Source organism: Stereum hirsutum (assembly GCF_000264905.1).
Source record: "Stereum hirsutum FP-91666 SS1 unplaced genomic scaffold STEHIscaffold_18, whole genome shotgun sequence".
Taxonomy (NCBI): domain Eukaryota; kingdom Fungi; phylum Basidiomycota; class Agaricomycetes; order Russulales; family Stereaceae; genus Stereum; species Stereum hirsutum.
The window spans coordinates 358,160-384,413 of record NW_006763148.1 but is presented as its reverse complement, the minus strand read 5'-3'; the positions used below and the strand labels follow the sequence as shown (position 1 = coordinate 384,413).

The following is a 26,254-nucleotide window of genomic DNA, read 5'->3' as shown; positions in this document are numbered from 1 at the left end:
CACAAGGGCCTGAACAGTATTTGTGCGACATAGAGCGTCAGTTTGGCCCCCATGTTTGACGAGTTGTTCAATGAGCTGGGATTCATCAACGATGACCTTGTCGGACGGATTCATCGCCTAGATTGCAGCAGGCCAGCTCTGTTATTATTTTTCTATCGACAATGGACGACAATTCTTGCGGAATAGTACTCAACAAAGGACCAACAAAGGACGTCGAGGCTTCATCGACATTGAAGGTGGCGGTGTGTCAAGCGCCACACACGCCACGTGATCTCGTCGGATGAGCTCACGCTGTTGTCACGCTGTGTCTTGTTTCCATTTTCAGCCTTTCTTCTGTACCACCACGTACCCCCCCGCTCTCGCCTTCTCGACCCCTTCGAACAGCTGTAGGACTGGCCGTCTGTGGTCGGCTGTCGTACTCACGGACCATTCCCGGAGATTAACGAGCCAAATAGCGGTCAACTCGCGGTCGGACGATGTCAACACGCCAAAATAAAAAGCGGAAGAATAAAGTAATACGCGAACGGACGGTCACGACCCTCACTGGCGCCGAAGACGTGTCGGACCCCTCGCTGCATCCACCTGCATCAGCCTCGTCGTTTCTCGGACCACAAGCGACTGAAGACCAGCTCGTGTCCTCTCCGTTCTCTGTCGCTTCGTCCTCTGGAGGGAATCCCAGTCTACCTTCCGCCGGGTTCCAAATGCCTACACCCTTCTCTAGCTTTGGATACAACCCCAATATGCCCGGTATGCAGCTTCCGTACACTCCAACTCATTCCCAGTTCTTTCCCGATCCCTCCCTTCCGCCTGGTCGTAGCGACTTGGAAGTGCTCGAACGGCTCAAGGAAACCATCAGACGGAACGAACACGAGATTTTTCGCCCTATACCTCAGCCGGCCGCTCTCGCCAGCGTCTATAAGGGCCCTCTAACTTTTCCGCAATCTACTGTACCTCCCCACCCCGAACAAGTTCCGCAGAACTCCTTCCAGTCTTCCTCTGCGTCCTTTTCAAGGCCTGGCTTTGATCGTCCACCTCAGCAACAGCAACAAGGCACCGATAAGGCACCTGAAGGCTCTTCTGCTTTGTCCGCTGCAGGTTCTTCTGGGAATCTGGGTCGCTCTCGGAATGATTCAATTTCTTGGGAGTCCTCTGGCGCAAACTCGAGAGGCCCAAATAATCCGCCAAACACGTCCATCGCGAAAGCTGTTGATGGCAAAGAGTCGGCCAATGTATGTCTTGTTCGAACTTTTTGACGCCGTGTACATTGCTGTGTGGACTGTGGCCGGCCTTGTACGTACGGACTTATCCGCTTCCAGAAAATATCGATATATCGATATATATGTTTTCCTCGGGCAGATAACGAAGTCATCGTCGTGAGCGCATACGGTCGTTCAGTATAAGATGCTGTTTGTCGGAGTCGACCAAGCTCGCTGGTCCCAGAACAATTGATAGTTGGCTATGACTCGTAGATGAAAACATGCCTACGCCACTTCAGCAGTCCGCAGCAATGCACTGGTTATATCGCTGTAAACATAGTGAACTTACAAACCTTTTCGTTGTCTTTAGAACGCTCCTCCTAGCCCTAGATTGAACTCCGGACCCTCCGGTCGAGAAGGCTCTCCCCCACGTAACGCCCCTTTGAATGGTGCTCGAAACAATGATTATCGCGACACCAGGGCCCCAGCATCCTCTCGTGAACGTCGGCATTCAGATGCTCGCCGTCGCGACCTATCAACCGAGCGATCCGCTAACTCCCTGAGGAATGATCCTCCGCCGCCTTCCAATCGTCCTCTGCCTGGCGAATCGACTTATGGTAGAGCGCCTTCACCAGCAAGGCCACCTCCCGGACGCGACTCTGGTTGGCCTTCGAGAGATGGTCCTCCCGGATTGAATAGTCGTCCTCGAAGCGACTCGGATAGAGATCGCAACCGTGTGCCTGTAACTTCAGGAAGGGCTAACATCGGCAATGCAGATTCTCGGACTGCGCCCTATGACAGACCTGCGCCTCGAGATCAACGACCTATCGATCGCGACCGCGAACGAGAGCGCGAACGAGAACACGAAAGAGAAAGAGAAAGGGAGAGGGAGAGAGAACGCGAGCGGGACTTGGAACGTGACCGAGACCGCGACCGACTCCGAGAACGTGATCGCGATTTGGACCGCGACCGGGATCGACCTGACATAGTCGCCGCACGCAGAGGGTGGAATGCATACCGGCCTCTGGAGGAAAAGCAACGCTATGAGGACAGACGTGTGGATGACAGACGTGTGGACGACAGACGTGTGGACGACAGACGCTTGACCCAGTCTGGGCGCCCCATTCCTGCAGACCGTCATTACGAACCGAATTCGGATCGGACTCCTGATGCTCGTCCGCGCCGGTATGAACCTCGCCCGGATCCTCGTTCCACAAGGGAAATCACGCCACCTCCTGCCGGTCCCAGACCTCAGCCATCACCTCGTCAAGACCGTCGAGGAGAGCCACCATCTTCGTCTGTGGTCAAGTCAGAAACGGACAGAGATAGTAGGGATCGGCGTCCTATTCATGTGAAGCGGGAAGTCTCGGAAGAGAGGGGCGTTCCACCGCCTGCTCGTCCTCCCTTACCTGCTCCCATTGGCCGTCCTGCCGATGACCGTCGACCTCTGCGTTCTGGTCCTGCGATTGATGACAGGCCGCCGCCTCAAGACGATAGACGACGTGTACTCTCTGGACCTGATAATCGCAGCTCTAGGCCGCAAGTACCAACGCCGCCCTCGGATGTTTCTCGAAAGCCTCCAGTCGATGACAGAGCTCCACCGCCTCGCTCTGGCAATATCTCACAGGAGCGCGCACCGCGTACTCCAACACTCCAGGAAAGACTCGGAAACGTCACTGTCCCTCCTCCAAGAGCGGACGATCGTTCTGCTTGTCCTCCGCCTCCTCCTCCTCTCGAGCAGCGTATTTCTTTGCCAGATGCAAATGAACGTGAGCGTGAACGTCCCGGTTCTGTGAATGTGGCCCGCACCAATGTGGCGGATGAGCAACGCCCATATATCCCGGAAGTGTCTCGTCCAGTTGGTAGTGGTCCTCCGACTGGGCCTGCAGCTGAACGCGACGAGAAACCTCGTATCCCACCATCTGCTCTCGCCAAAGATAACCGCTTCATTCCTGCATCTGAGGTTCGCGGGCCACCGCCGACGCCACCTCAGGCTCCGACGAGACCTGCTCCAGCTTCTTATAACCGACCATCCTCGACGACTCGAGATGCTCCGTCTCGTGGGCCACCACCACCAGCGCTCCCTTCCCATACCTCCACTCCGACGTTATTACCCGCCGTAGGTCGACAGACAGCCGCTCCACCTACCGACACGCGTGGTTATGCTGACCCTGTGCGAGAACGGGCGCCAGAGCTTAGGCCGGCCTCATACTATCGTCCTTCTGAGTATGATCGACCGTTGGATGCTGAGAAGCGCACAGCTGCTGCAGTGGATCCTCCTCGTCTTGACTCTTATCGTAGTCGAACGGCGTCAGGCCCGTATAGGCCCGTAGATGATCGTAACCACTCAGATGAGAGGCCACGCAGCGACTGGGGAGCTCCCCCTCCTGCTCCACTTAGACCTGAGTCTCCTCGCAGCGATCGTGACCTCTATGGTGCGCAGCCGACCGACGTGGACGCTCCGCGACGAAGGAGTGAATATCCAGACTGGTATCCAGGGGCTCCGTCCGTACCCCCCTGGACAGAAGCAGATGATCCGGCGCTTTCTCGTACGAGTTCCGCGTTCTGGTCAAAAGCTGCACCTAGCGGGGCAGGGAGTGGCGCTGATTGGTCTCGCGAACCCCGCGACGATTATCGAGAGTATGCTGACCCTCCTCCATCTCGGTACGAACGTGACTGGGACGACCGGGACAGGCGATTCGCGTCTCAAGCTCCAGCTGATTCGAGGTCAACCTACGAACCCACTCGACCACTCAGTCGTTTCGCGGATCCTCCTTACGCTCCGCCCGCTCTTCCCGACGATCGAATTCCGTTCTCTCGCGGGCCACCGACCTATGAGTCTCCCCCCTCTCGTGTCCGCCAGCGGAGTCCCAGTCCTGCTGTTTCATATCGCGGTGGTCCTGCTCTAGACAGAGACAGAGATGATCTGCGACCACCACTGAAGAGGCCGAGAGAGGATACGTATCGCGCTTCATCTATGGGTGCTGGTGCAGGCGGATATCACCCTGCGGATTACGCTTTACCGCTCCCTTCGTCGGACAGAAGGATGACGCCGCCGACGAATGTTCCGTCTCGTATTGGAGGTGCTGTGAGCGATGATCGTGGTATCGGATCGGGACTTGGGGAGTATGGAGAGCCCTTGGGTGGTGGCGGCGGGGCGCCGTCGTCGGGTAGATATTACAATGATCGGAGCGATATAGGGTACGGCGGTGGATATGGTGGCGGTGGGTATGACAGAGATAGGAGATCGCCTGTTGGGGGACGAGGTGCGCCTGCGGGAGCTAGTGGAAGACCTGGGGCGTATGGGCGTGTCGACGATAGGTCTCGGTATGGGATGCCGCCGCCAAGGGGATAGAGGTTGACGAAAAATTGATGGACAAAATTGGAAATAGTCGAAGAATCGGGTGAAAGAGTTGATCTATGGGTGGGTTGATCTATGTTTGAGAGGGAAATTTCTTTACTTGGCTACGAATTCATACAGGTTTCGATTCGACTGGTCGGGTCCGATGTCTTTAGTGTTTAGTTAGTATACACATGGCTACCTGTGGACTGATTTACGAATTTACGATGCTTTCGCTTTGTATGCATATAGATCGCTAGGATCTGTCTTCTACGTTTTTTATCTTCATTGAGACGAGCCCCATTGGACTTCTTTCACACATAATTGAGTAGTGCCCAGATGGTAATCAGCCGGTGACCGCTTCAAAAGAACTTAATTCTCTTTGAACAGAGGGGGAAACGGCGAGTAAAACATTCGCGGGGAAACCGTGGTCAAGGAAATATCATCAGTCGCGCGTCTATATGGCGTTTGAAGGCTCTTGGATGAACCTGAAAGGAAACCTTTGCGGATCGGTAACGGTTGAGCCCTCTACGTTTATCACCAATCCGCAGATAAGCCTATGCTCTTTCCAATCCCTATCGTAAAATGTGAACTCTTTAGTCGGACTAAACTATGGATTCAACACTCACAAGCGTTGGCACACCGGGCCACAATATTCCACAAGGTGGCAATCCTTACAACGTGCCCGCCTCTTCTTCGTGCACCCTCTCCTCATGCAATGCCCATAAATTCGGCACGCAATCTCCAAGAGGCGCAATGATGTTAAGGAAAACATCACCGCCCTGAATGAGCCTATGTTACGCTGCTGTTGCAGCCACCTATGATTTTCGTGTGTACGGTCGTAGAGGATGTCGAGAATATGTCGCATGAGTTGCGGACGCGGTAGATCTACGCGGAGGAGAGGGATCATGAATGGTCTGCTGAGAACCATCCCGCATATAGACGAGATGATTGTCCCAAACGGTTCTGTCCAAAGCAACCGGTATGTCAGCTGGAAGTACAAGGAAATGACCGTGGATTCACAAGAAAGGACGGTTGGGAACATACCAAGAGACTGTTGCCAATGTCGACCATGGACGAGAAGTCCCTCTAGAGCGTCGAACAATCGTGCTTGCCTGCAAATCCGGATGAACGGCTGGCTCTGCTCCGTCCACTCACTTGTGACCTGGTTGGTCAAGTAGGCAACAAGGCGCATAATAGACGGCATGAACGCATTCGGTGAATGGCCTTCAGTCGGCTTCACCATCGCAGGGTCACGAAAAATAGCAAAAAGGTACGAAAAAATAGAGGAAGATCGGCCACACATATACCTGATAAAGATGGTATCAGCTTCCGAGCCCCATTGTGCCTTATGGCATAGACTATCCAGCATCCCACAAAGCTCGGATAGCTCGTAAGTCGGGAGATGAGGAAGTCGATCCAGGATGAAATCAAAAAAAGCAGAGAAAGATCGGTTGGGAAGTCCAAGTAAGAAGGAGTCGAACATGTTCAAGGCAGCAGGGTGAGCCTGTCGATACTCATAGATGGCAGAATCCTCCTGCGCGACGGAGAGGGGATAAAATACCGTAGCCAATGCCACCGAAAGAGAAAGAAAATCGGAGAGACCCGAGGTGTAGACCAGCATACGAGACAGTATGGGAACGGTGAGGTCCCCAGGATTATCGATAATGCTAAGAGGTCGTTATGTTAGGTACGGGTGATACATGGCCAGGAATGCGAGACATGAAACAGACCTCAGTAGAGTAGGGTCAACCAGAACGATCGCTAGCAACATACGCGCGAAATCCGCTCTTTCGCCGATATGGGGTTGTTCCGGTCGAAGTGAGTTCTGAGGATCTGTCCATAGCTGGCGTACATGTCAATCGGTGCTCGGACTGAAGGACAGGAAAGGAACTCACACGCCTCGTGATCCAAGACCAGTGTTCTTTGATTTCCTGGACGAATCTTTGCTGGCTAAGTGAAAGGGGCGGTCGCAGTCGAAATGCACCGGCCACCAGAATTCCCAACGCGGGAGTGAAATCGCACAGAGCCTACAAAAAGGAAAAGGTCGACAATGATCAAATTTATTTGAGTGGGGAAGAACAGCCTTGCCTACCATATGTCGGTGTTGCTGTTGTTGTCCGGAAGTATGTTCACCGTATCGGAACTCATCTCGATGTAGCCACAAGATCGCTTTACAGAGATGTCCCACCATACCTGCAAAGACCAGTTTGTCCCATGAGGACCCACCAGCGTCCGCTAGCTCTTTCAACGCATTGATAAGCCCTGGAAGGTCCTGGAAACTGTGTTGAAACAATGAGAATGTGAAATGTCAAAGAATCTACATACATCTACTGTGTCTCCCCATCGATTCGGAGAACGCAGCACTGGTCCAAAGGAAAGAACATCGATGATGCGCTCTGGGTTCATATGCTCGCCCAGGAGCCGCCGCCATTTGATGATATTGATTCTCGGAAGGCCAGGCTGAGGCATTTCGATGATGTGCGAGCTATTGTGTGATGACCTGCGAGGCTGAGCGCGTCAAGAGATGGCCCTCATGCAACCTTGCTCTTTCGTTACCGAGTCCTTCAAATACTGGCGCCACAGTGGCAATGAGGGACTCCGTGCCGTAAATTGCCGATATACGCTTTCAAATCGTCCGACATCATTTTGGTTCAAGTCACCTCCTCACGCTCAAACGTTCAAGTTCGACCGTCTTCCTTCAATGCATCGAGCGCTGTTGTTACCCGATATCTTCCTTGTCATACTATCTCTTCTCTACAGGCAGGACAACGCCAGATGCGCCCGAGTGTGCAAGTTCTGGTCGGACGCAGCGTTAGACGAGGTCTGGCGTGAAGTCAATATTTTTGAACTCCTTCAAGTCCTAGGGCTCAAATCAGACCGCAAGTTCCTGGTGAGCCTGCATCGAATGATTAGCAACCTCATGGCAAATTTCTAATACTTTGAATAAAGACCTTGGAAAGCCCTCCTAGTCCATCACAATGGGCTCGTTTGTTGAACATATCTCCTCGTGTTCGGTGCATGGATCTACTCTTGGGGGGTATGGAGAGATATATAACACCTTCTCTCGGAGAATGGATCAAGACAATGGATCCCCCATACCAAATGTCTACGATATTCCAGAGGCTTCGCCGCATGACGGCGGCTCTCGAGGATGTCGCTCTTCCACTCTTCTTAAACCCTTCGGTCACTGCCCTATACCTAACTATCTGGAGCTCAGATGGAACGATAAAGGACCTTCCCATTCGGGTTCCCTACCTGAATGTGTTACACTTCATAGAGTCACAGGCTGACCCTCTCTCGATCCAGACGTTGTTGACCCAGTCATTGATGGCCTTTCCGTCTCTGACCGAGTTTTATGTACCGTCTAATTCTCTGTTACCCTCGCTAGTCGAGATAGCGTCCCTGCTACCTCTGCTCCGAACGCTAGGGCAGTACCCACCTGGAAAGGTTTACTGTAATAGATCCCAGTTTCCTGGCCGTTTTGCGCCCGACCTTAAGGTCGGATCGTTTCCATCCTTGCGGGAAATTTCGTTCACTGCGGCACTTCCAGAAGCGACGGCACTCATTCGAAACCCACATTTTCCATCTCACAACCTCACTTCTCTGAGACTGTATGCCATTTTACCACTCAAAGACCACGATTTCGTCCACTTCAGCACCGCCGTGACAGACCTCTGTCCGAACATCAAGGAACTAGGGATCTTTGCAGGCGAACATTCTCTCCCTGCACTACTGCGTATTCAATTTTTCGAACTAGCTCCTTTGCTTCATCTTCGGAAGCTGGCCTATCTAAACATACATTATCGTCACCCCGTCCACATGTCTGACCAAGACGCTAAAGACCTCGCCTCCAGTCTTCCCTACTTGGAGAGACTGCACATAACTGCGGCAGAGCCTTCGGTCGCCCACCCACACACATTGCCTTCCCTGGCCACACTGACCCAGTTCGCGCGACACTGCCTCCTACTCCGAGATTTAACGCTTTGTCTCGATGCCACTGAGAATCATGTAGTCCCGGTCTCTGGAACATCGTCGCTGTTCCAGAGTCTACAGCACCTGAAGCTCCACTTAGGCTTCGCCACCGCCTCCAGTGACGAGGTAGAGCCTGTCGCGTCGTTCATCACCGGTATTCTCCACGACAACTGCGCCTTTTATGCAGCTTCTGTTGTCGTCGATGATTCTGCAGTAGAACAATCTCTGTCCCAGTCTATCAGCGGGAAGTGCAAGTACATTGGGCAACTCGTCCGGCGCATGATAGAGAGCAGGAGGCATCGGGCGATGGCGGAGAAGCGGATGAAGACGGAGATGCAGAGAGTGAGGAAGGAGAATGTGAGGTTTTTGCGGAGACTTTGAACGTGGTGTTATTTCTCGAATTGGTATGTGCAGGTCTTCGCTTTACTCAACCGCTAGTATGTGCTGGGCCCTCACTAGCATCGACATACCTATTGATGACTATTTGATTTTTTTCGACAGGCACTGAGGTGGTGTGGCATTGCGTTCTACCGCATCGTGGTCCACCTCGCCACTCTTATTTCAAATCTCACATTTGAGCTTTCCTTGATCTCCTTCTACGACGAGAGCTTTTTCTACCCTCGCCAAAGGTGCTTCGACGGGCTCGAGCCATTTTCTAGTGACTACGTCTCGAAGGATTCGACTGAGAAGGGGCTATCATTATGCCCGTCTCCCGACTTCTGCGAAGGTAATACAGCATACATTCGCTCTACGTACTGAAAGTGAGATCTACGATATCGATGGTGTTCAGTCTTAATCCATCACTCCTCTCAGTATGACTCCAAGGTATACTTGATCGTCATCGCCTACCCTGCCACGAAGGGCCTATGTCATCAGGAACAAAGTATACCTAAAATCATGCCAATTGTAAGCCCCCACCCACCCATCAGAGATATATCAACCTTCATAACGGTTCTAGACTTTCGAAACGACGGGGAGAACGAAACCGTTATAATAATTGGGCATGGTCCATGCAGAGACTCCAGATCTAGCGCCGGGGCGATGAAAAGGATTGGTCGTCACAGAGTACGATCTCTGTCCCTGCTTGAACAAATTGTGCCTGAACTCCGGCGACATGTACTGGCCCTGCGTTAGCAGAGTCTGCCTAAAACCTTGCGGAATAGTCTCGCTGGCCAAGACCAAGGACTGTTCAGCATACTCGGTAGCGGCGAAGGGGATGTTAAATCTGTCAACGCGAGAGGAGAATTGACAAGCGTCAGTGCCACCAGTACAGTGAAAGAAGGTATTCGAGAACAAGAGCCATACCCAGCGGCGGAACACTGAGCTTCGGGCCAGGATTCGTGGGTCGTAAGATCCGCGTTGGTAGCAATTATCGCATCTGGAATCTTGATAGGTCCTCTTTCCACTCCCAGAACAGTCCGAGTCCAATATTCCTCACTGGAGTATAGCCTTATGTTGATGGATCCCCCGCCCGTGCGCTTCGGTGCGGTATATGACCATACAACGTCTTTCGTAGCGAGGGACGACGGATGCGATATACGCGCAGTTTTGACGAGGTCGTACGCTGGTTTTCCGAAGACCGTGAATTCTATGTGTATCTCAGGAAGGAGAAGCGCCAGCTCTGAGAACCTAATATGAAAAGCTTGTTGGTCAACCGTAGTGAAACGATGGGCCGAGCACGTACAGTGGTAGGAAGTTCAGCTCGGTCTCCACTCCGAGATAATGAACGATCAAAGTCTGTTGCTTCGCACCGCTCGCGTCCGCAACTTTGAGGATATTTACCAACATATGATACGTCGAAAGCGGCGCATCCATCAACAACGCCGCCGGCGACTCCAGGCTCAGACCTCTCCACTCATACCAACTCTTCCAATCCTTCACCTGCCCAGGCTCCGGTCTCAGAGGCGGATCATCGTTTGCCGCACCGCTGCTACCGAAGAACAACCTCGGAACCCAGGTCTCGTCCTTCAAATTCCAAGCTTCGACATCGGTAGGCCACGAATCCTCCAGCATCATCCCTCCATGTATGTACGCCTTTTCACCAGGTTGGAGTTTGGGTGGGTAGTGTTTCGTGGGCTTTCCGGTGAGGAGGAATTGCTGAAGTTCAGGAGGTGCGTCAAAGAGCTGTCGCATTCCGGAGAAACCTATGTCATGGACATTTGGACCGCCTGAGACACGCCAATAACCAAACGACAGGTCGCTTCCGAGCAGTGACTGCCGGGCTTTGTAGAGATCGAGAGCAAAGGTTCCTGGAAATATAGTCAGTAAATGGGCGTCTCGCTTGTCTATATGCGGTTAATGATGGACTGACCGTCCGACTCCATACGCGACCAAGGGAACTGCTCAAACACAGCTCGAAATTCGGCGTGGCGCATCATGAACACCTGAACCAGATATCATCAGCCACTCATGTTGAAGTATATTTCAGTCTCGGGAGAGTGGCCATACCTTGTTCTTCTCGCACCACTGCTTGTGAGTGCGCGCCCTGGGCGCCTCAGGTGTCTTCCAGTCTTCTGTTTGGCACTACGGCGCAAAACGGTGCGGGATCAGAATTAATACTGCATAGCCCTTCCGTTGAGGGTCGGGAGTTCACCTGTTTGCTGCAATATATGGTGCTCTTGCATGAAGCTGTGTACTCCAGTATAAGTGGTCATGCCTGGCGAGAACGGAGTGGATGGTACTTACAACACTGCAAAGCCTATAAACCATACGCAATTTCCAACAAAAAAAGATCAGTACGTTAACACAGTCAACCACAAAGAAAAAAGCCTACTTTTCTCACACGAGTCCTGCGATCAAGACACGCCGTTCCGCATCGCGCACACTAAGGCACCAAATTACCATGTCCAGCAAGCAAGCCAACATCAACACCAGGCAAACGCCTCCTGAGCTCGCTGTGAAGGTAATCCTAGTGAAAATCGACACACCATCGGCTCCGTACTGAAATCCATCCTCTGGATCTTCGCCTGATCACCCGTTTTCAAAGCATCTTCTAACTTCTTTGCATTTTTATGCACCCCCTCGAACGCGTTCGGAGACGCGATCTGTAGCCGTTCGATAAGTTCCTCCATGCTCGGTATGCGTACTCCAGGTGGTAGCGACATTTTGTGTCAATACCTGTACCGGTGTGTATAAAGTTACAGCAGTCAAGTGCCTAGAGCATGTAGAAAATGAGGGGCAGGGGCTTGCTAGAGTTAGAGTGAAGGTCAAAGGCGTGTACTGGCGGGCGTGTGGCACATGTACGCATTTCATTCCCACAGTCACTATCGAGTCGCATCTCCCTGAGACAAGTGACAAAAGATTCTTCCAGTAGGGCCACCGCAATACAGCTGGCAGCGTCAGCAGATCGGGGCATGAAGATCAGCATCAACACGGACCACGACTCAAAGCAAATCTTTGCAACGCCAGTTCTGTACAGGCGGAACGATATTGACCAATAATTCCCGTATAGGTTATGTGCGAGGTACATGATTGTATCGATGATCAATAATTGTCCGAGTCCGATCCTCGACTCAGTCTTCGGAGAGTATAGCACGCGCCAGGCTCGACACGCACCGGTGCTACATTCGTCAGATCATGATTGGCCCGCTGAGCTGAAAACTATATATGGTTTCCTCAAATATTCCGGAGAAGAATCGATGGGCTACGAGTGAAAAACGCCGCCGCCACATTGAAGTGGCAGCACGCATCGGCGAAGGAACACCACCATCAACCAAGATCAGCAAAAACCTCGACTCGCTATGTTTCGGAAGACCGCGAAGAACATGTGAGCACACACAGGTAAGTAAATGCCCTGCATCTACTGTGGGATCTGAGGATCATCTCATTCCAAATAACTCCGTCCAAGTGACCTCTCCGCTCTACGCCTGGAATAGTCTCGAGCTCAAGCTCTGGTGCGAAAGTCCTTCAAGTTTGCCTCGATCCGCCGGGACTGCCAGGTAAGTACAGGCGCTAGTACTTACGGTCTGACCCTGAGCTTTGAAGGTTGCAACGAGTTCGAGGTACGCTTCGCTTGGCGAGAAGTCAAGAAAGAGGGTCTGAGGGTCTGAGATATGAAGAGCGCAGAAGGTGCCGTATCCCCAGAATCACTGGCAGTGCGAGACCATGGCACGGCAGAAGGGACACTACTGTGGACCGCTACGAATACGGCACGGACGGTTCCACGCTCATAGAAAAAAAGGTGTTTTAGATTGCTCTTCCTGCGAGCCTCCGAGAATAGAGATTCAGATGCGGCGTGGAAGATAAGCAGAGCTAGTCTCCCTCGATCCGTGTACCAAAGGTCCAATATAGACCTTGGTGTGGCGGGAGTCGCACATGAGAATTTAGAAAAGCCGCGTATCAGCCTCAATCTTCAGAAGTTGTTCTCCCGATAGCACACACCCACCACCAGAACTCGTAGTAATTGGTAATGAACGAAGGCAAACCTAAAACGTAGAGGAAATGGTGCCACTTCAATTGAGCCTGTGAGCTCCGGATCCGATTGTTCGTTGAGTGCGAGCAAACCGTTCCATGGATATAGAGAGCGCACTGCACCTGAAATGTAAGGAGTCAGGAATGGACAGAACTGTTGTTGATTTGGTCGAGGCGCACATACTATTCCAGTGGCGAACGGCCACAACTTTGTCCTATTGAAAGGAGGATTCGCTGTGGCGTTTCAAGGTTTGTGGTTGCAGAAGCACTCTACAAAAAAAACCCCCATAAAAGACAGGGGGGTCAAAAACGTGCCCTGACAATCAAAAGGATAAGGAGATACGCTAAATACAGACTTGAAATGAAAAGACTTCTCTTGCATTCTCAGCGCTTTGAAAACTCGGAATACACACGGACCCACCTCAACTTTCATCTCAATTGCTTCCCTGTTCCGAGTCCTAGTGAGTAATGAAGAACCAAAGATAAGCAAGTATAAGACCTTCTCGCCGTTCAATCTCCTAATCTCCCTCGACTCTTAGATACGACGTTGCGAGAACTTTGAAGAGCCGTAAGGGGTACCTACAACTTACACGGATCGGCATACAACGTTAATCTCGGCATTTCTCCTGGGTAAAGAAGAACGCACCCTTTGTACTCATGTTTCGGGTCCATCTCATTCTTTCAATAAGTACCTTCAATCCGCCATCAAAAATATAGCATGGGCAGAATGAACCAGTCGGATCCACTATGGAGTCCATTTTTGGGCTCTGCATATCATGTGTCGTAGTTAGTATACATCCGTATCCCAACAGGGATCCTCCGAATCGATTGTATTTCAGGCCAAGAAATGGGAGAACATCGGAACCTACGATGAAAGGTTTTGGCTTCGCGAATTTGGAAGTCGGTTGTAGTAAGTAGTTCAAGGACCATTGGCAATACATGACCACCCGCACTGTCGTAGGTCTCATGCCTCAGGGACCGTGGACTGTGAGAGCAACACCGCGATGTTAATGCCCTGTTCACCGCGAGAGCAAGTTGTATGTATCGCAACTTACAGAAAGGACTGAGATGGACTGATGCTATCGGAAGAAGCAGCTATTCAATCTTCCCTGGACCCTTTGAGACGTCTCAACTGTGATACATAGATATAAGCAGTCGGCCCTTCGACGAACGGATATGATCAGAACCTAGTCCTCGAGGACGAAGAAGCAAGGAACACACACACACACCTTTCGAAAAGCCTTTTAACAACCTTAATCCTTCGATACGGCCTTCATGCTCGAACTTCTGCAAACTTTGAAAGCAGATAAGTAGACGAAAGTTAGTCAGTCAGTGTTTTTCATGGGAAGAAAGACACGACGCCGCCGGCACCGTTGCGCTTTGAGACGCCTAAACCACACCGTGCGCAAAGATATGCCACACCCCAGTGAGCGGAACCTCCCTTCTCAGAAAAAGAGACGTACACACCTATCTGAGTCGAGTCGTGCCAGCGACCTTACCCTTACCCTTTACAACCCCTCCAACACGCATCCAAACTTCACATCCAAAGGAAGATTATCGGAACCTTATACCTTACTCACTGGCAATCGGACGCCTTCTAGTTCCATCTGCGTTTTCATCGTACGAAAGAGTTCGATCGTGAGTCGTGGCGGTACATACATCTGCTGAACGGTGAGCTGCGGACGGTGATACGATACTGTGAAGCTTAACTTGCTGACCAACCCGATTCAAGATGTGGCGTATCGGGCGAAGGCGGAAGTCGAAAGTGGTACGCCACTTCAATCGACATGAGACAACAAACGAACGAAATCGAAGCAGACTAAGCACTATAAACGCCATGGAATGGAATGACATGGACCGATCGACTCGTCCTATAGGACGTATAAGTGGCTTGACGTTAGTTTGGAATAGTGGATACATTGGAAGCCACACACCGAAGGAAATATTAGTAGGTGCCACACCCCGACTACAAAGACTCGGACTCTCATGAAGTCACTCAGTGCGTCGACGTATCCATGCCGATCAGAGGTCTCCACACGAAATATCAAGATCCCAAACAGCCAGCGACCTGCAAGATCACGATCAAGCAACCTTACCTTGTACGCGAGATTGTACAATGTGCATACCCAACAAGCCTCCGATCCTTCAACACGCAGGCTTGCATACAGTACACCCTGTAAGATGTCGGGAAATGCAAACGAAGAAGTGAAGGAGGCAAACCTTGGACTCCTTACTCATAACTCCAAACTGACTCTTACCGGCCTACTACATAAGCTGGCAGAGCGCAGCGCAGCGCCTGCCCTGCCCCTAAGTTTCGGAACCACGCACATAGGACGCGTTCGAGATAATAGATAGATACTCCGATTGGGCACACCTCGAGCTCCCAAAAATCGTAGGAGGCCGGTGAATACTAAGGAGCCCTAATAATTGAAGTGAGTATACTGTAAGTCAGCACGAGGGAACAATTGTATAATATTGAGTGCGTACCAGGACATAACTTGTTCGCCTGACGGCAGGACAGCACAAACTGAAGCGCTCAAACATGCACATGCACACGCACATGCACACGCACGGACCTCTTAGCTCCCAACTCTAAGCTCCCAGCGGAAGCAATGGTGGTAGCAGCGCTGTTTCACAAACCGCACAATCAGACTCGGCACTTCGTCTCCCGCAACAGGAGTCCAATATGAGTCAGTGCAGCATCCTGGATCGTAAAGCTGGTACTGGTCTGGGGAGTGGTATGGGCTCAGGCCAGTGTAAGGTTCAGATACATAGAAGTCTAAGAAGTGTCGTCCTGACCAGATCCATATGACTGTATCCCGAACACGATTCTGAAGATCATTCCTATGCGCATGCATCGGTATATGCGTCCAAGAAAACACCCCCGGCCTTGAGGAGATGGAATTCCAATTTCCGTGCTAGGCTTTCAGGAGCTCTAACACGGGCCTTGCACGATGCATAATGATTCAAGTCCGACAGGGCCTGATCGCCCTATATGTATAGTGTATAGGAGAGTCGGTGCTCTCTGCGCAGTGCGCAGCATTAAAGCCTCGTAGGCTACAGCGAGAAAGCGAAAACAGAAACGAAAGGCTTGCGCCATCATGTGTCTGTTTGCCAATGGTAGAGAAGAAAACACGAGCTTAGAGCGTGGTAGGCGAGAACAGGAAGCCACGGTGCGCGAAATACATACATGGCTGAGACTTGGACAGAAAGAGAAAGTGATACAAGCCGTGAAGGGTAAGTGACAAAGGGGCCCAAGCAACGTCACCCGCATTCCATTGCGCACGGGCAGTTCGAGTTCGACACGGGCAGTGAGTACGATACAACACGTTTCGTGGCTCCCATACGATTTCCAAAACGGAAACGCCGTCGACGGCGACCAAATGTAAGGATAGAAGAAGCCAGGAGTTGACAACGAAATGACACAGAACCCTTCCCTTCACGGGCTGTGCCGCGAATAACAGAAATTAGTGCTCCACAAAGAAAGCGTCGGGTTTAAGACGACGTCAACCCCACGAGGGAAGGGAGATAGAGATGTCAGACAGCCACGACGTCGACGACAGACAGGAGGAACGACTCGAAGCTTGGAGGTAGGAGCTCGAGGTCGCCGTTGGACGCCTGGGCACACGACACCAGGCTTTTCACGATGCAAGATGCGTGTCACGAGCTGGTAATGCGGTGAATATTCAACAGGCTCGAATGGGGCGTACGTGCCCCAGATACTCGTGGGCTTCATGGGTGATGCATCCAAGCCGTTGTTCGGCTATGTACCCGAGAGTAAAGCCAAGTGACACGCCACAATGAACAAGCAAGTATACACCAAGATAAGCGAGTTCGGCGGCAGACGGCGGTCGTTTCACGAAGGAGCGTAGACGGATACAGAGTTGGTCCAGACAAAAGGACGAAAGGGAGTCGTACCATGTCGACGTACGTAGCATCTATGCGTCGAACCGTTCGTCGCGACGATGAGCTGACTGCTCGGAGAGCCGATTGAATACGAAGAGAACGGATAGAAAACGTTAGGACACAGTGGCATCGGCACACGAGCGTATAAGATATACGCATTTATCCACCCACTTCTATCATCCGGGCCACACTCCTCACCCAGAACGAACCTCAACGTTCGATCCTCCGAGTCCCCTCTCTGTGGTATCTGCAGGCTCGCCGAACCCCGCTGGACCATCCCAGCACGAGACCATTCACCCGAGCCTGATCAGCAAAAAAAAACGACCTGGCCACGACAGCAGGTCAAGGTTCGAATTCAAGCTTTCAAGGCAGGCCATAATACGTGTAACATCTGAATCTACCAGCTGCCATTTCGGAAGACGAGCCGCAATATTGGCAATGTACAGCGCAGCAACGAACCTGAATCAGATGCCCCTCGCAACCTCACAATCATCCTGAGGGAGGAAATACCGCAAAAGACCAGCGACCAGACACTCGAGGCGAGCCAGCCGTCGACTGAGGATCGATGAGCTGAGTTGTATGTTGATGAAGTCACCAATGACGACGCGTCGATGCTATGTGACGCGTGTGGGCGATATCGCGCTCGTCCATAGGTCCATACTTACGGTACGAGGAACAGCAGGTACAGTGTGCTGAGTGCACAGGGACAGCGATCCAATCATCTCCTTGGAAAAGCGGAAGGAGATGCAGCCTGTGAGGAGGAAGCGGAAGGAGGTCGAGTATGGCCATGTACTACGACCCGGTCCACCATCAGCTTGAATACATCACGAGCGACTAAAAGAGATGTAGAGAAAGGAAAACGCACGTCCTAAAACGCGTCCGTAACGATGCTGATACTAGTATGCATCCTAAGTTGTCCTCGAGCGTTCTTGCATGCGCGGATGATACATTCCTCATCACATCTCGGAGGCCCCATATCTGAGGCGCCATGCAATTGCAGTGTAACATATACTTATGGGCGTACATTCCGATCCATAGCAAATGTCCTCGTCATGTCCACCATACACGAGACGCAAAGCAAGAGGAAGAAAAGGAAAGACACGCACCCAAACCTCGAAGTCCTCGTCTCCTTGCACCTCTGCCCTACCTCAACTCACGTCACCTCAACGATCCCCTCCCGTCCATAATGATCCTAAGAGGTCCACCTCGTCTCATCACCTCCCCCTTCCGTCCCCCTCTTCTGTCATGTCTCAACTCTCTTGAACCTTCAAGCTCAGCGCTCAACACTCAGCGCTCAACCGGGCCAAAGGAATGATCAATGAATCACCAGAGCGCATAAGTATGGGACCATCACCCCCACCCATCACTTCATCACTTCATCGCTTCTGAGATCTGAGTGGCGGGAAATTATCCCAATCCATTGCACCCGTCCGTCCCGCGATGGAATGAGTCCTAGTTCCTCTGAATCGCATCTGTGTGGCCGGTTGATTTCAAGTTCAACAAAACACCAAAGTACTAGACTCTGAAACTTCAAACCTGATAGTGCCTGGGATATTTTGGGTTCTTATTCATGCGGTCAGGCCTGCATATATTCGTAGACGGAGGAGAGACGACAGGGGTGGAAGAGCCAAAGAACAGAGGACAGAGGATCTAAGGGCAAGGACACAGAACAAGACGAAAACGGTGGTGTGGCGTGAAGTCGCAGCGCCACACCCCCCACTTCCTCTGATTTGAACTTACCCTCCTTCCTCTTTTCCACAGACGAAACATCAATTTACTGAGTCAAAATCATCTAGCATTGACTCGTAACCAACTACCTAACTACTAATACCCAAAAACGTACGTACGTCCAAATCTTTCTTCTGATTCCGATTCCGAACATCTATGCAGCACGTACACAACCATTGACAACACTAACGAACAGAGAGAGGGGGAGGGGGGATGCGTTTGTATGTATATGGACGAGAGCGATGAGGATGTATATATGAGAAAGATGTGAGTGTATGACAAGAATGTATGCGTGGCCCTATTATCCAGGGCATTGGTGGTCCCGAACCGAATCCGAATCATAAAATACGTGTTCCGATGCGTGAGAGACGTTGAGTACGTTGAATGCGAAGAGAGGAGAGAGGAGGAAAAGGAACATAGGGAACATAAACGCATAAGAAACATAGACGCATAAACACCCAGTGTGCACAACAACAAATTACGCCCCAACCCTCCCACCACTCCGACTCCTCCTCTCCCCACTCCCACTCCTCCCCGCGCCCTTCCCAAGCACCCGCCACAATCCCCTCATAATCCCGCCCTCCCCCATGCCCATCCCCATGCCTCCCACACCCCCCTCGGCCGCAGACTCCTCATCGTCCTCCCCAGGCGGGTTCCCCAGCCCCTCGACGTTCGCAAACGACACATAGCCGTCCATATCGCGCAACTTTTTCGCGGCGGATTGGGCGTTGAATGGTGAGTAGCTTGCGTGTGAGTTGGCGGTGGAGGAGGTAGAGGGGGAATAGGAGTGGGATTGGGATTGGGGATGCGATTGCGATCGCGCGAGATGATGGGCGTGGGCGTGGGCGTGGGAGGGAGGCGTGGGTGGTGGCGTGAGCGGTTCGATTGTCGATGTTGTGGATGTTGAGTTTCTATTTGAATTCGTGTTTGAGCTCTTACTTGAGTTGGAGTTCCGATGGGGAAGTGTGCTCGAGTTGGAGGTGGGCAGCGGCGCGGTAGCTGTGAGGGCGGGAAGCGCGGCATAAGAAGGATAGGAAGGTGTAGTGGACGTGGAGGAATGGGCTGTGGGGGAGGGTATGGACGAGGACTGTACGTAGAGCACAAAGTCAGTTAGCAACTATTGATAATAATGAAGATGAAAGGGAAACACGCACCTCTGGTGAATTCGCCCAACACCACTCCCTCTGCCCGTCCCTCTCGCGACTCCTCCTCGCTCTCCCCTCCTTCGCATTCCCGCTCTTCGTGCTCTTGACACTCTCATAACTCTCCCTCCTCTCATGTCCATGTCGCCCCTCTCTTCCCTCTCTTCCCTCCCTCCCATGTCTCTCGTGCCGCCCATGACCGGAAGCTGCCGCAGCCCTCAACACGCTCTCCAACTGACTCCTCAACACCGCCCCATGCGGCGCATAAGCTCCATACCCCACACTCACATATTCCTCCCCCGGAGCCGGATATCGTTCTCTCTCCGTCGCACGGCCTCTTTTCGTTTCTTCCTTCCCGTTCTGGTTCTGCTGTCCACTCCTCGCATTCCCGTTCACATCCGCATCCTGTGAAGCCAAACCAGTCCCTCGTTTTGAATGAAGGTCAGAGGAGGCAGCAGCGCGATAAATATGCGCCGAAGTGCTCGAATGCGCATGTCCGAGCGGAGGCCTGAACAACACGCCCTCCACCCGCGTCTCTCCGTCCTCATCGTCATCATCCGGATCCACGACCCCCGCCCCAGCGCCCGCGTAACTCTCGCTCCTTTTCAACATCGCCCTCTTCGGACTGTACGCCCCTCTGCGTCCATTCGGACTATACGCCCCCCGCCTGCCGTTGGGCGAATACGCATACGACGCCGAAGCAGTAGCAGCGAAAAGCACCGCACGTTCATGTTCATCCGCTTTTCGGAGTGTATCCCGCAGGAGACGTTCGCATCTCGATGAAGGACGCGAGATTTGTGAGCTGTTGTTGGAGGGGTCGAGCATGAGTGGGGGTGGGGGGGATACGGCGCGGGGACGTGGGGAGTTCGTGTGTGACGGCCCCTGCGTTGGGTTTTGAATATGTGTGAGGGAGGGACGGGGGGAGTGACGGGGTGATGCTGACGATTGGTGGTGGTTCGAGGTAGAAGCAGAGTTGGAGGTAGAGGAGTAAGAAGGGTGTGATGAATGGGAGTGTGAAGGATGGGAAGGCCGAACGCGCGGCGAATGCGTGGGGGTGGTGGTGATGATGGGCGCGTGCACTTGGATCGACATCGCTAGTGTCGGTTTTGACCGGGGTGGGGAGATGAAGAGTGTAGCTGTATTATCAGGCGCTAGTAGCCGATGATGATGCTTACTCGTCGATCGGGTCGACGAGGTGGGTGAGACGGGGCAGGTGGTGAAGCGACGGAGGCTGGAAGGTGTTTGTGGTTGTGGAGGAGCGGGGAAGCGGAATGTCGAGAGGGGGGGTGAAAGGGGGGATGGAGGTAGTTTTGAAAGGGGGGTAGAGGGAGATAGGGATAGGGGTGAAACGGAAGGTTGTGTGACGAGGGATTTAGTGTGTCGATGGCGTTGGGGTAACGTCGCGGATGTGGAGATGTTGGCTAGCCTAGGCGATCGAAGCTGGTTAGGCGTGTGACGGGGAGTGCTGCGACGGCCGGGTGGCGAGGGCGAGGGCGAGCGGTCGTCTGAGGATGGGAAAGGAGAAGGGGCACGATAGGAAATAGAGAGGGCCGATTTATATGTTTGTGAGTTGGCTGAGAGGACAGGCGTGATATGCGTGGACGGGCGCACGGCTCGGCGGCGAGGCTTCAACGCGTTCTTCGCATTCGTGCGAACCGGGGCGGATGCGTCCTCGAGGCTGGCCACAGCAGTATCTGATCCTCGCATCCCGTTCCGTTTCGCGTTATGCTATGTTTTCACCTGTGGCTGGCTGCTGTTCCTTGTTCTTCTCGAGCTTCGCGCCGGTTCGGTCTCTCACTGTCCAGAGATGAACGCTCTTCTTGTGACAAAACGGGATAGGGCACGAGGCAGCTGTGTCCTTCCTGCCGACGTAAAACCCCAGTCCGATCAGCACCCCACCGCCAAAACCGCGCACAAAATCTGAAAGAAAAAAACACGTACGGTTCGTGGGTGGGCGTGTCGTCGTCAGAGTCGTGGGGAAAGAGAGAGGGGCCTCGGGGAGCAGGACCCAAAGAGGGGACACCCATAGTTATACAATTCTTAAAATAACGTCGGCGGCGGAGCGATCCCTCGCCTGCAGTTGCAGTTGAGATGCGGGGACGACGACCGGTCGGCAGCAACCCCAGAATCCGGATTTGAACGCCTCCACTTGGCGCTCGCTGGTCCAGGCCCTCAATCTCCCGTCCCACACAAAGCGCACATCCCCGGAGTCTCTCTCTCAGTCTCTGCCTCTGCCAGCTGTCCATGTCTCGCAAACACGATACCTCGCTGGTCCACGAACGAAACACGAACAAAAACACAAGCGTCCACGAAACCCAGAAACGAAAGTCTAGACCTCACCATACAAAGCCCCACCCTCGGCTCTTCATTTCGCTTGCGTGCTTGCCTCTGGCTTCTCAATTTAGATCTCACTGCGGACTTTGCCAGACCTTGCTTCCGGGGACCAATTGGCACGCGAACACCACTTCGGATGTATCCGTGCGTGCGCTGACGGTCGAGACCCTGCGCACCACGACGCGTGCGTTACAGTTGTCTCGCCACTTCGTTGCGTGGGCCACTACGTACGACGATGATGCACATTGCACATGCTGCTCCGAATCGTCCTTCATCTCCTGGTCAACCACTCAACGACGACGTTGTCTTGCCGATGATGCTCGTCCTGAATCAGGGTACGCTCATCGCCATATGTATGTTTCGTCTCATCGTCCTCATCTAGCCAATTCCGACCCTTGCTAGTAGCTTGTGGTCGATCCTGCCTAATCTAGTCACCAAGTACACCCAACAACCAAATCGAAACAATGCAATGGTGCGTTCTTTTCTGATTCTGATTCAAAGTCGGACGACAAAAGGGATGCTCGAAAGAGGAATGGAGGGTCCTGTGCATTGTGTGGCCTAGACTCTGTCCTCGGACTGTTTGAGGGACGCCGACAGATTCAGACCACTATATGTGGACCGTTTCAGATAAATGGTCAGACTCTCATAAGTACGATCCGCTCTTGTGCTCCAGATGAAATTATTACAGAACTACGGAGTCGAGATTCGAGATTCGGAAATGTCGGATTTGTAGACGACCAAAACGACGGTTCTTGTCCTCTTTGAGCTCACAATGCAAGAATTTCGTCTGGCCCTTCGGCTCGTACCATTCGAGGACTTATATAGGAAGTCTGAGCTCATGTCGTTCTACGGGATAACACAACACAACACAGTACTACTACTACTCGTGGATTCATAAAGAGCTCGAGGAGCGTACAGTCGTCCTCCTCGTATTCGTTCTCCTGACAGCTATGTACGGTCCACATAAGGAGGGGACCCTGTGCCATCTGCTGTATAGTTAGCTGTTAAAATTTATTTTCGTCGCTCGTGCGTTGGCCCATACATATCATGTTTATCTACACACCAGCTCCTTCTCTCGTCTTTCCGACTTCGCACGCTATTCGCTATTCGTATCGATTCACTGGCAGAATAGCGTGGCGTGGAGGAAGGGCTGGGGGGTCAGTGTGAAGATAATAGTATCTGGACCGCCACGGGACGGAACGGCTGTACATATATATCTTGATCCACGTATTGTATGATTCGGGTCCTCGAGCGAATATGAACCCAGGTTTCTATGCGTGTACACTGTACACAGCGCTTTTTTTCATTTTATTATCGATTACTTATAGGGTGATTATTGATTATGCAGCGCTTTCTTGCAGTGGCAACGACAATATGGCATAGGCATGCTTGTCCGTTACTTGTGCGCACGCACACCTGCACGCTCTTCATCTTCGCACACGCTGTTTTTCATCTGAATCGCATTGGGTGGCGTGGCGTGGCGTGGATGGAGGGCGCAGGTAGGATTTTTCACCTACATTGTTGATTATCGGGTGATTATCCACCCCCTTTCTTACTATACTCACAGTGGCGTGCTTGCTGCCCGTAGACTGTGCGTGCACACACCTCCCCAGTTCCGTCTCTCGTCCTTTCGACTTCGCAAGGTACTCGTATCGAGTGGCGTGCAGTGGAGGAAGGGTCGGGGTCCTTGGGGTGTCGGTATCGATGCCTGTGCCGCCACGGCAGGGAACGGCGAATTCACTACGCTATGCCTTGATCTACGTACGTCTTCCCCTCAATCGAGAGATTCTCTTTCCTCAGCTTTACGCGTGTATTCAGAGCCCAGAATGATTTTCTTCCCGCACGATGATTATCGGATGGCATGGCTGTTTCGTTGCCTTCTGCATGGGCTCATCTATATACCTGCATAGCTGATTCGTCTGTCGTCCTTTCTACTTCGCACACGCCGTTCTTCATCGGGTGGCGTGGAGGAAGGGCTAAGGCCTGCAGCTCGACAGGTACCTGCACTGGCACGGCAGTCTACTACGCTATATTTTATTCCACGGACGAGTCGGATTTTTGCTCGTGCGATTATTTCGCCGAAGCTCTACGCGTGGACACATAGTGCAGACCGATTTTCACCCGCATTGTTAATCATCGGGTGGTTCAACATATAGCGAATACAGTGGCTCACTTCCTGTTCGTCGACTGTGCGTGGCTTCTCTGACTGTACATGTTTGCAGGCTGTTCGTGCCCAGTGTTGGGTGGCGTGGCGTGGTGTAGAGGGCTCAGGGTGTACCGCCACGCCACGGTAATCCACTAAATCTTGATCCATGTACGATCCTCGAGGATCTGATGCGTCCCCTTGCATTTCGGACTCTTCGTGTACGAGTGCAGGAAGCTCGAGGTCTGAGGGTTCCTTCGTGCCTCGGGTATGCGTACGAGTACGAGTGGCGCGGAGGCTGCGCATCTCACATCTCACATCGCACATCGGGTGGCGGGAATGCATGCCTTTTGATCCACGTCCAATCCTCGAGGATCTTCCTCTCACTTACTGTACTATTTCGACCTTATGTTCAGTCACGCGTCACGGACACCCCCCTCTGAACCCCACAGCGCCAAGAGGTCACAGGTCACAGAGGTCTGTGAACTGAGAAAAAACCCTTTAAAAATCGATATTTTTCGGTTCGCGCCTCCGGCGCGACGTATAAGGTCATTTTGGACCGTCTATGAACTCGAAGTCACAGCAGGGGGAGTCGGACAGCCACCGAATAACCGACGTGAACTACAATTTTGCCCAGTTCAGAGCGTCACAGGTCACACCCCGTGAACATAAGGTCGAAATGGTACAGTATTCTAGTCGCGGCAGAGGCTACCTCGCCGTTTGATGTGGACCACGATACAGCACCACCACCACTGCCAACGGGGCGGTCTTTCGAGTTGTTTCGATAATTAGGTGGCGTGCTATGATCCGGAGTTGTGTTCGGATCTTCATGTGTGGCCACGTAACTTATTATGCTGTGTGCGACGGCCGCGGTACGATATAAATCAGACGTTCGAGAGGGGTTGAATGCGCCACCCATGGAATACTTAGCTGGAATAACCATGGTTCGTTATGAACAGATCGCGTTCTGTCGATCCTGAGTTCGACTTTCTTCGATGCCCAGAAGAAGAGGAGGGACGCAGGTTGTCTATGTAGAGTACATAGCGCCTCGATGATCGCATTGCGCAATCCAATCCCTCTTCGTCACCGCCCTCGAATGCATGCACAAACTTGTACTGTATGACGACTCGGTGAAGTCAATGATCTTGATGTACACACACACATACTTATATATAGGTGCAGACGACATCGACGGACGTTCGGATTCGATTGCATGTTCTCGTGTTCTTCGTGTTCTGTGCATCGAAGTCTGAGTCGTGTGTCTGTATGTAATTTGCATGGTGCAGATGAAGTATGATTGATGTTCACTCGACGATGCGTCGAACCTCAGAGGGTATCGTTCTTCGAGCGAGCCAGTCGATACAGAGACTTTCTATCCTCTTGCGAGCCTGCATGGTTGCTTTCCGTCTCACAAGCATAAAGTCCGGATACACACGTACTTCCAAGATCGATTTCGATGAACACCGCAGAACGCGAAGAAGTTACCCCGGATTCATAGAACAAACGAACAAACCGATCCTGCGATGACCAGGTACGTCATCTGCTTCTTTTTTGTCTATTTCCCCACCCCCCGCATTTTGTTTACCTATGTGAATACGCGACGGATCTAGAAGGAATACGTATTGACGGTTCCTCTCCCCAATGCGTTCTTGTTTTAGAATTAATAGTTGGATGTGGGAGGACGTGGGATGCGTGATCAGACGATTGGACGGGTGGTACTACGTGCGGGTTTTATGCCGTTCGACGTGTATAGTTGAGGAGTGCAGTGTAGTAGAGCACCAAGCTATTCATGAAGTAAGCTCATCGCTTCGCTCCTGTGGTCGATATGGGTTTGGACAAAGGACCTCATCGAATCATAATAGACGACAGATAAAGCTGGAAGCATTGGAGTAAACCGAGGTATATTTGCTATCTGTCTGACATATTCACACCAGTTCACGTACGGGCTATTTTTTGTCAGGTAAAGTTGGAATCCAAGTGGTCGTGAGCGACTTTTGCTTCACCTACTCCTTTATGCGTATGCGCTCCATTGATTGCCTACCTCTGACAGAAATATCGCGTTACTTATGTCTTGGTTTTC

At 52.2% G+C, this 26,254-nt stretch overlaps 7 protein-coding genes across 7 annotated transcripts; 2 read left to right on the top strand and 5 right to left on the bottom strand.

Moving 5' to 3' along the window:
* Positions 1–476: 476 nt before the first annotated feature.
* On the top strand, positions 477–1,253 carry STEHIDRAFT_67290 (uncharacterized protein; the record flags this gene model as incomplete). The annotated part of the gene is made up of 1 exon (XM_007309554.1): positions 477–1,253. The coding sequence occupies one exon, from the start codon at positions 477–479 to the stop codon at positions 1,251–1,253; it is 777 nt and encodes a 258-aa protein (XP_007309616.1).
* Positions 1,254–4,893: 3,640 nt separating this feature from the next.
* On the bottom strand, positions 4,894–7,022 carry STEHIDRAFT_150106 (uncharacterized protein). The gene is made up of 7 exons (XM_007309657.1): positions 6,865–7,022; positions 6,632–6,811; positions 6,435–6,566; positions 6,270–6,382; positions 5,584–6,206; positions 5,166–5,502; positions 4,894–5,111 (listed from the first exon to the last, which is right to left on the bottom strand). The coding sequence occupies exons 1-7, from the start codon at positions 7,006–7,008 to the stop codon at positions 4,994–4,996; spliced, it is 1,647 nt and encodes a 548-aa protein (XP_007309719.1). The 5' UTR covers positions 7,009–7,022; the 3' UTR covers positions 4,894–4,993.
* Positions 7,023–7,641: 619 nt separating this feature from the next.
* On the top strand, positions 7,642–8,892 carry STEHIDRAFT_162036 (uncharacterized protein; the record flags this gene model as incomplete). The annotated part of the gene is made up of 1 exon (XM_007309656.1): positions 7,642–8,892. One exon carries the CDS (start codon positions 7,642–7,644, stop codon positions 8,890–8,892), a length of 1,251 nt encoding a protein of 416 aa, XP_007309718.1.
* Positions 8,893–9,465: 573 nt separating this feature from the next.
* Positions 9,466–10,886, bottom strand: STEHIDRAFT_67171 (uncharacterized protein; the record flags this gene model as incomplete). Its single annotated transcript, XM_007309540.1, has 4 exons — positions 9,466–9,736; positions 9,817–10,140; positions 10,196–10,760; positions 10,823–10,886. The coding sequence occupies 4 exons, from the start codon at positions 10,884–10,886 to the stop codon at positions 9,466–9,468; spliced, it is 1,224 nt and encodes a 407-aa protein (XP_007309602.1).
* Positions 10,887–19,122: 8,236 nt separating this feature from the next.
* Positions 19,123–19,447, bottom strand: STEHIDRAFT_125319 (uncharacterized protein; the record flags this gene model as incomplete). Its single annotated transcript, XM_007309655.1, has 1 exon — positions 19,123–19,447. A coding segment is annotated over one exon (325 nt), but the record flags the coding sequence as incomplete, so codon positions are not given.
* Positions 19,448–20,697: 1,250 nt separating this feature from the next.
* On the bottom strand, positions 20,698–21,705 carry STEHIDRAFT_125318 (uncharacterized protein; the record flags this gene model as incomplete). The annotated part of the gene is made up of 2 exons (XM_007309654.1): positions 21,639–21,705; positions 20,698–21,559 (listed from the first exon to the last, which is right to left on the bottom strand). A coding segment is annotated over exon 2 (536 nt), but the record flags the coding sequence as incomplete, so codon positions are not given.
* Positions 21,706–23,148: 1,443 nt separating this feature from the next.
* Positions 23,149–23,894, bottom strand: STEHIDRAFT_115213 (uncharacterized protein; the record flags this gene model as incomplete). Its single annotated transcript, XM_007309653.1, has 4 exons — positions 23,149–23,234; positions 23,448–23,544; positions 23,597–23,771; positions 23,797–23,894. 4 exons carry the CDS (start codon positions 23,892–23,894, stop codon positions 23,149–23,151), a joined length of 456 nt encoding a protein of 151 aa, XP_007309715.1.
* Positions 23,895–26,254: the final 2,360 nt, after the last annotated feature.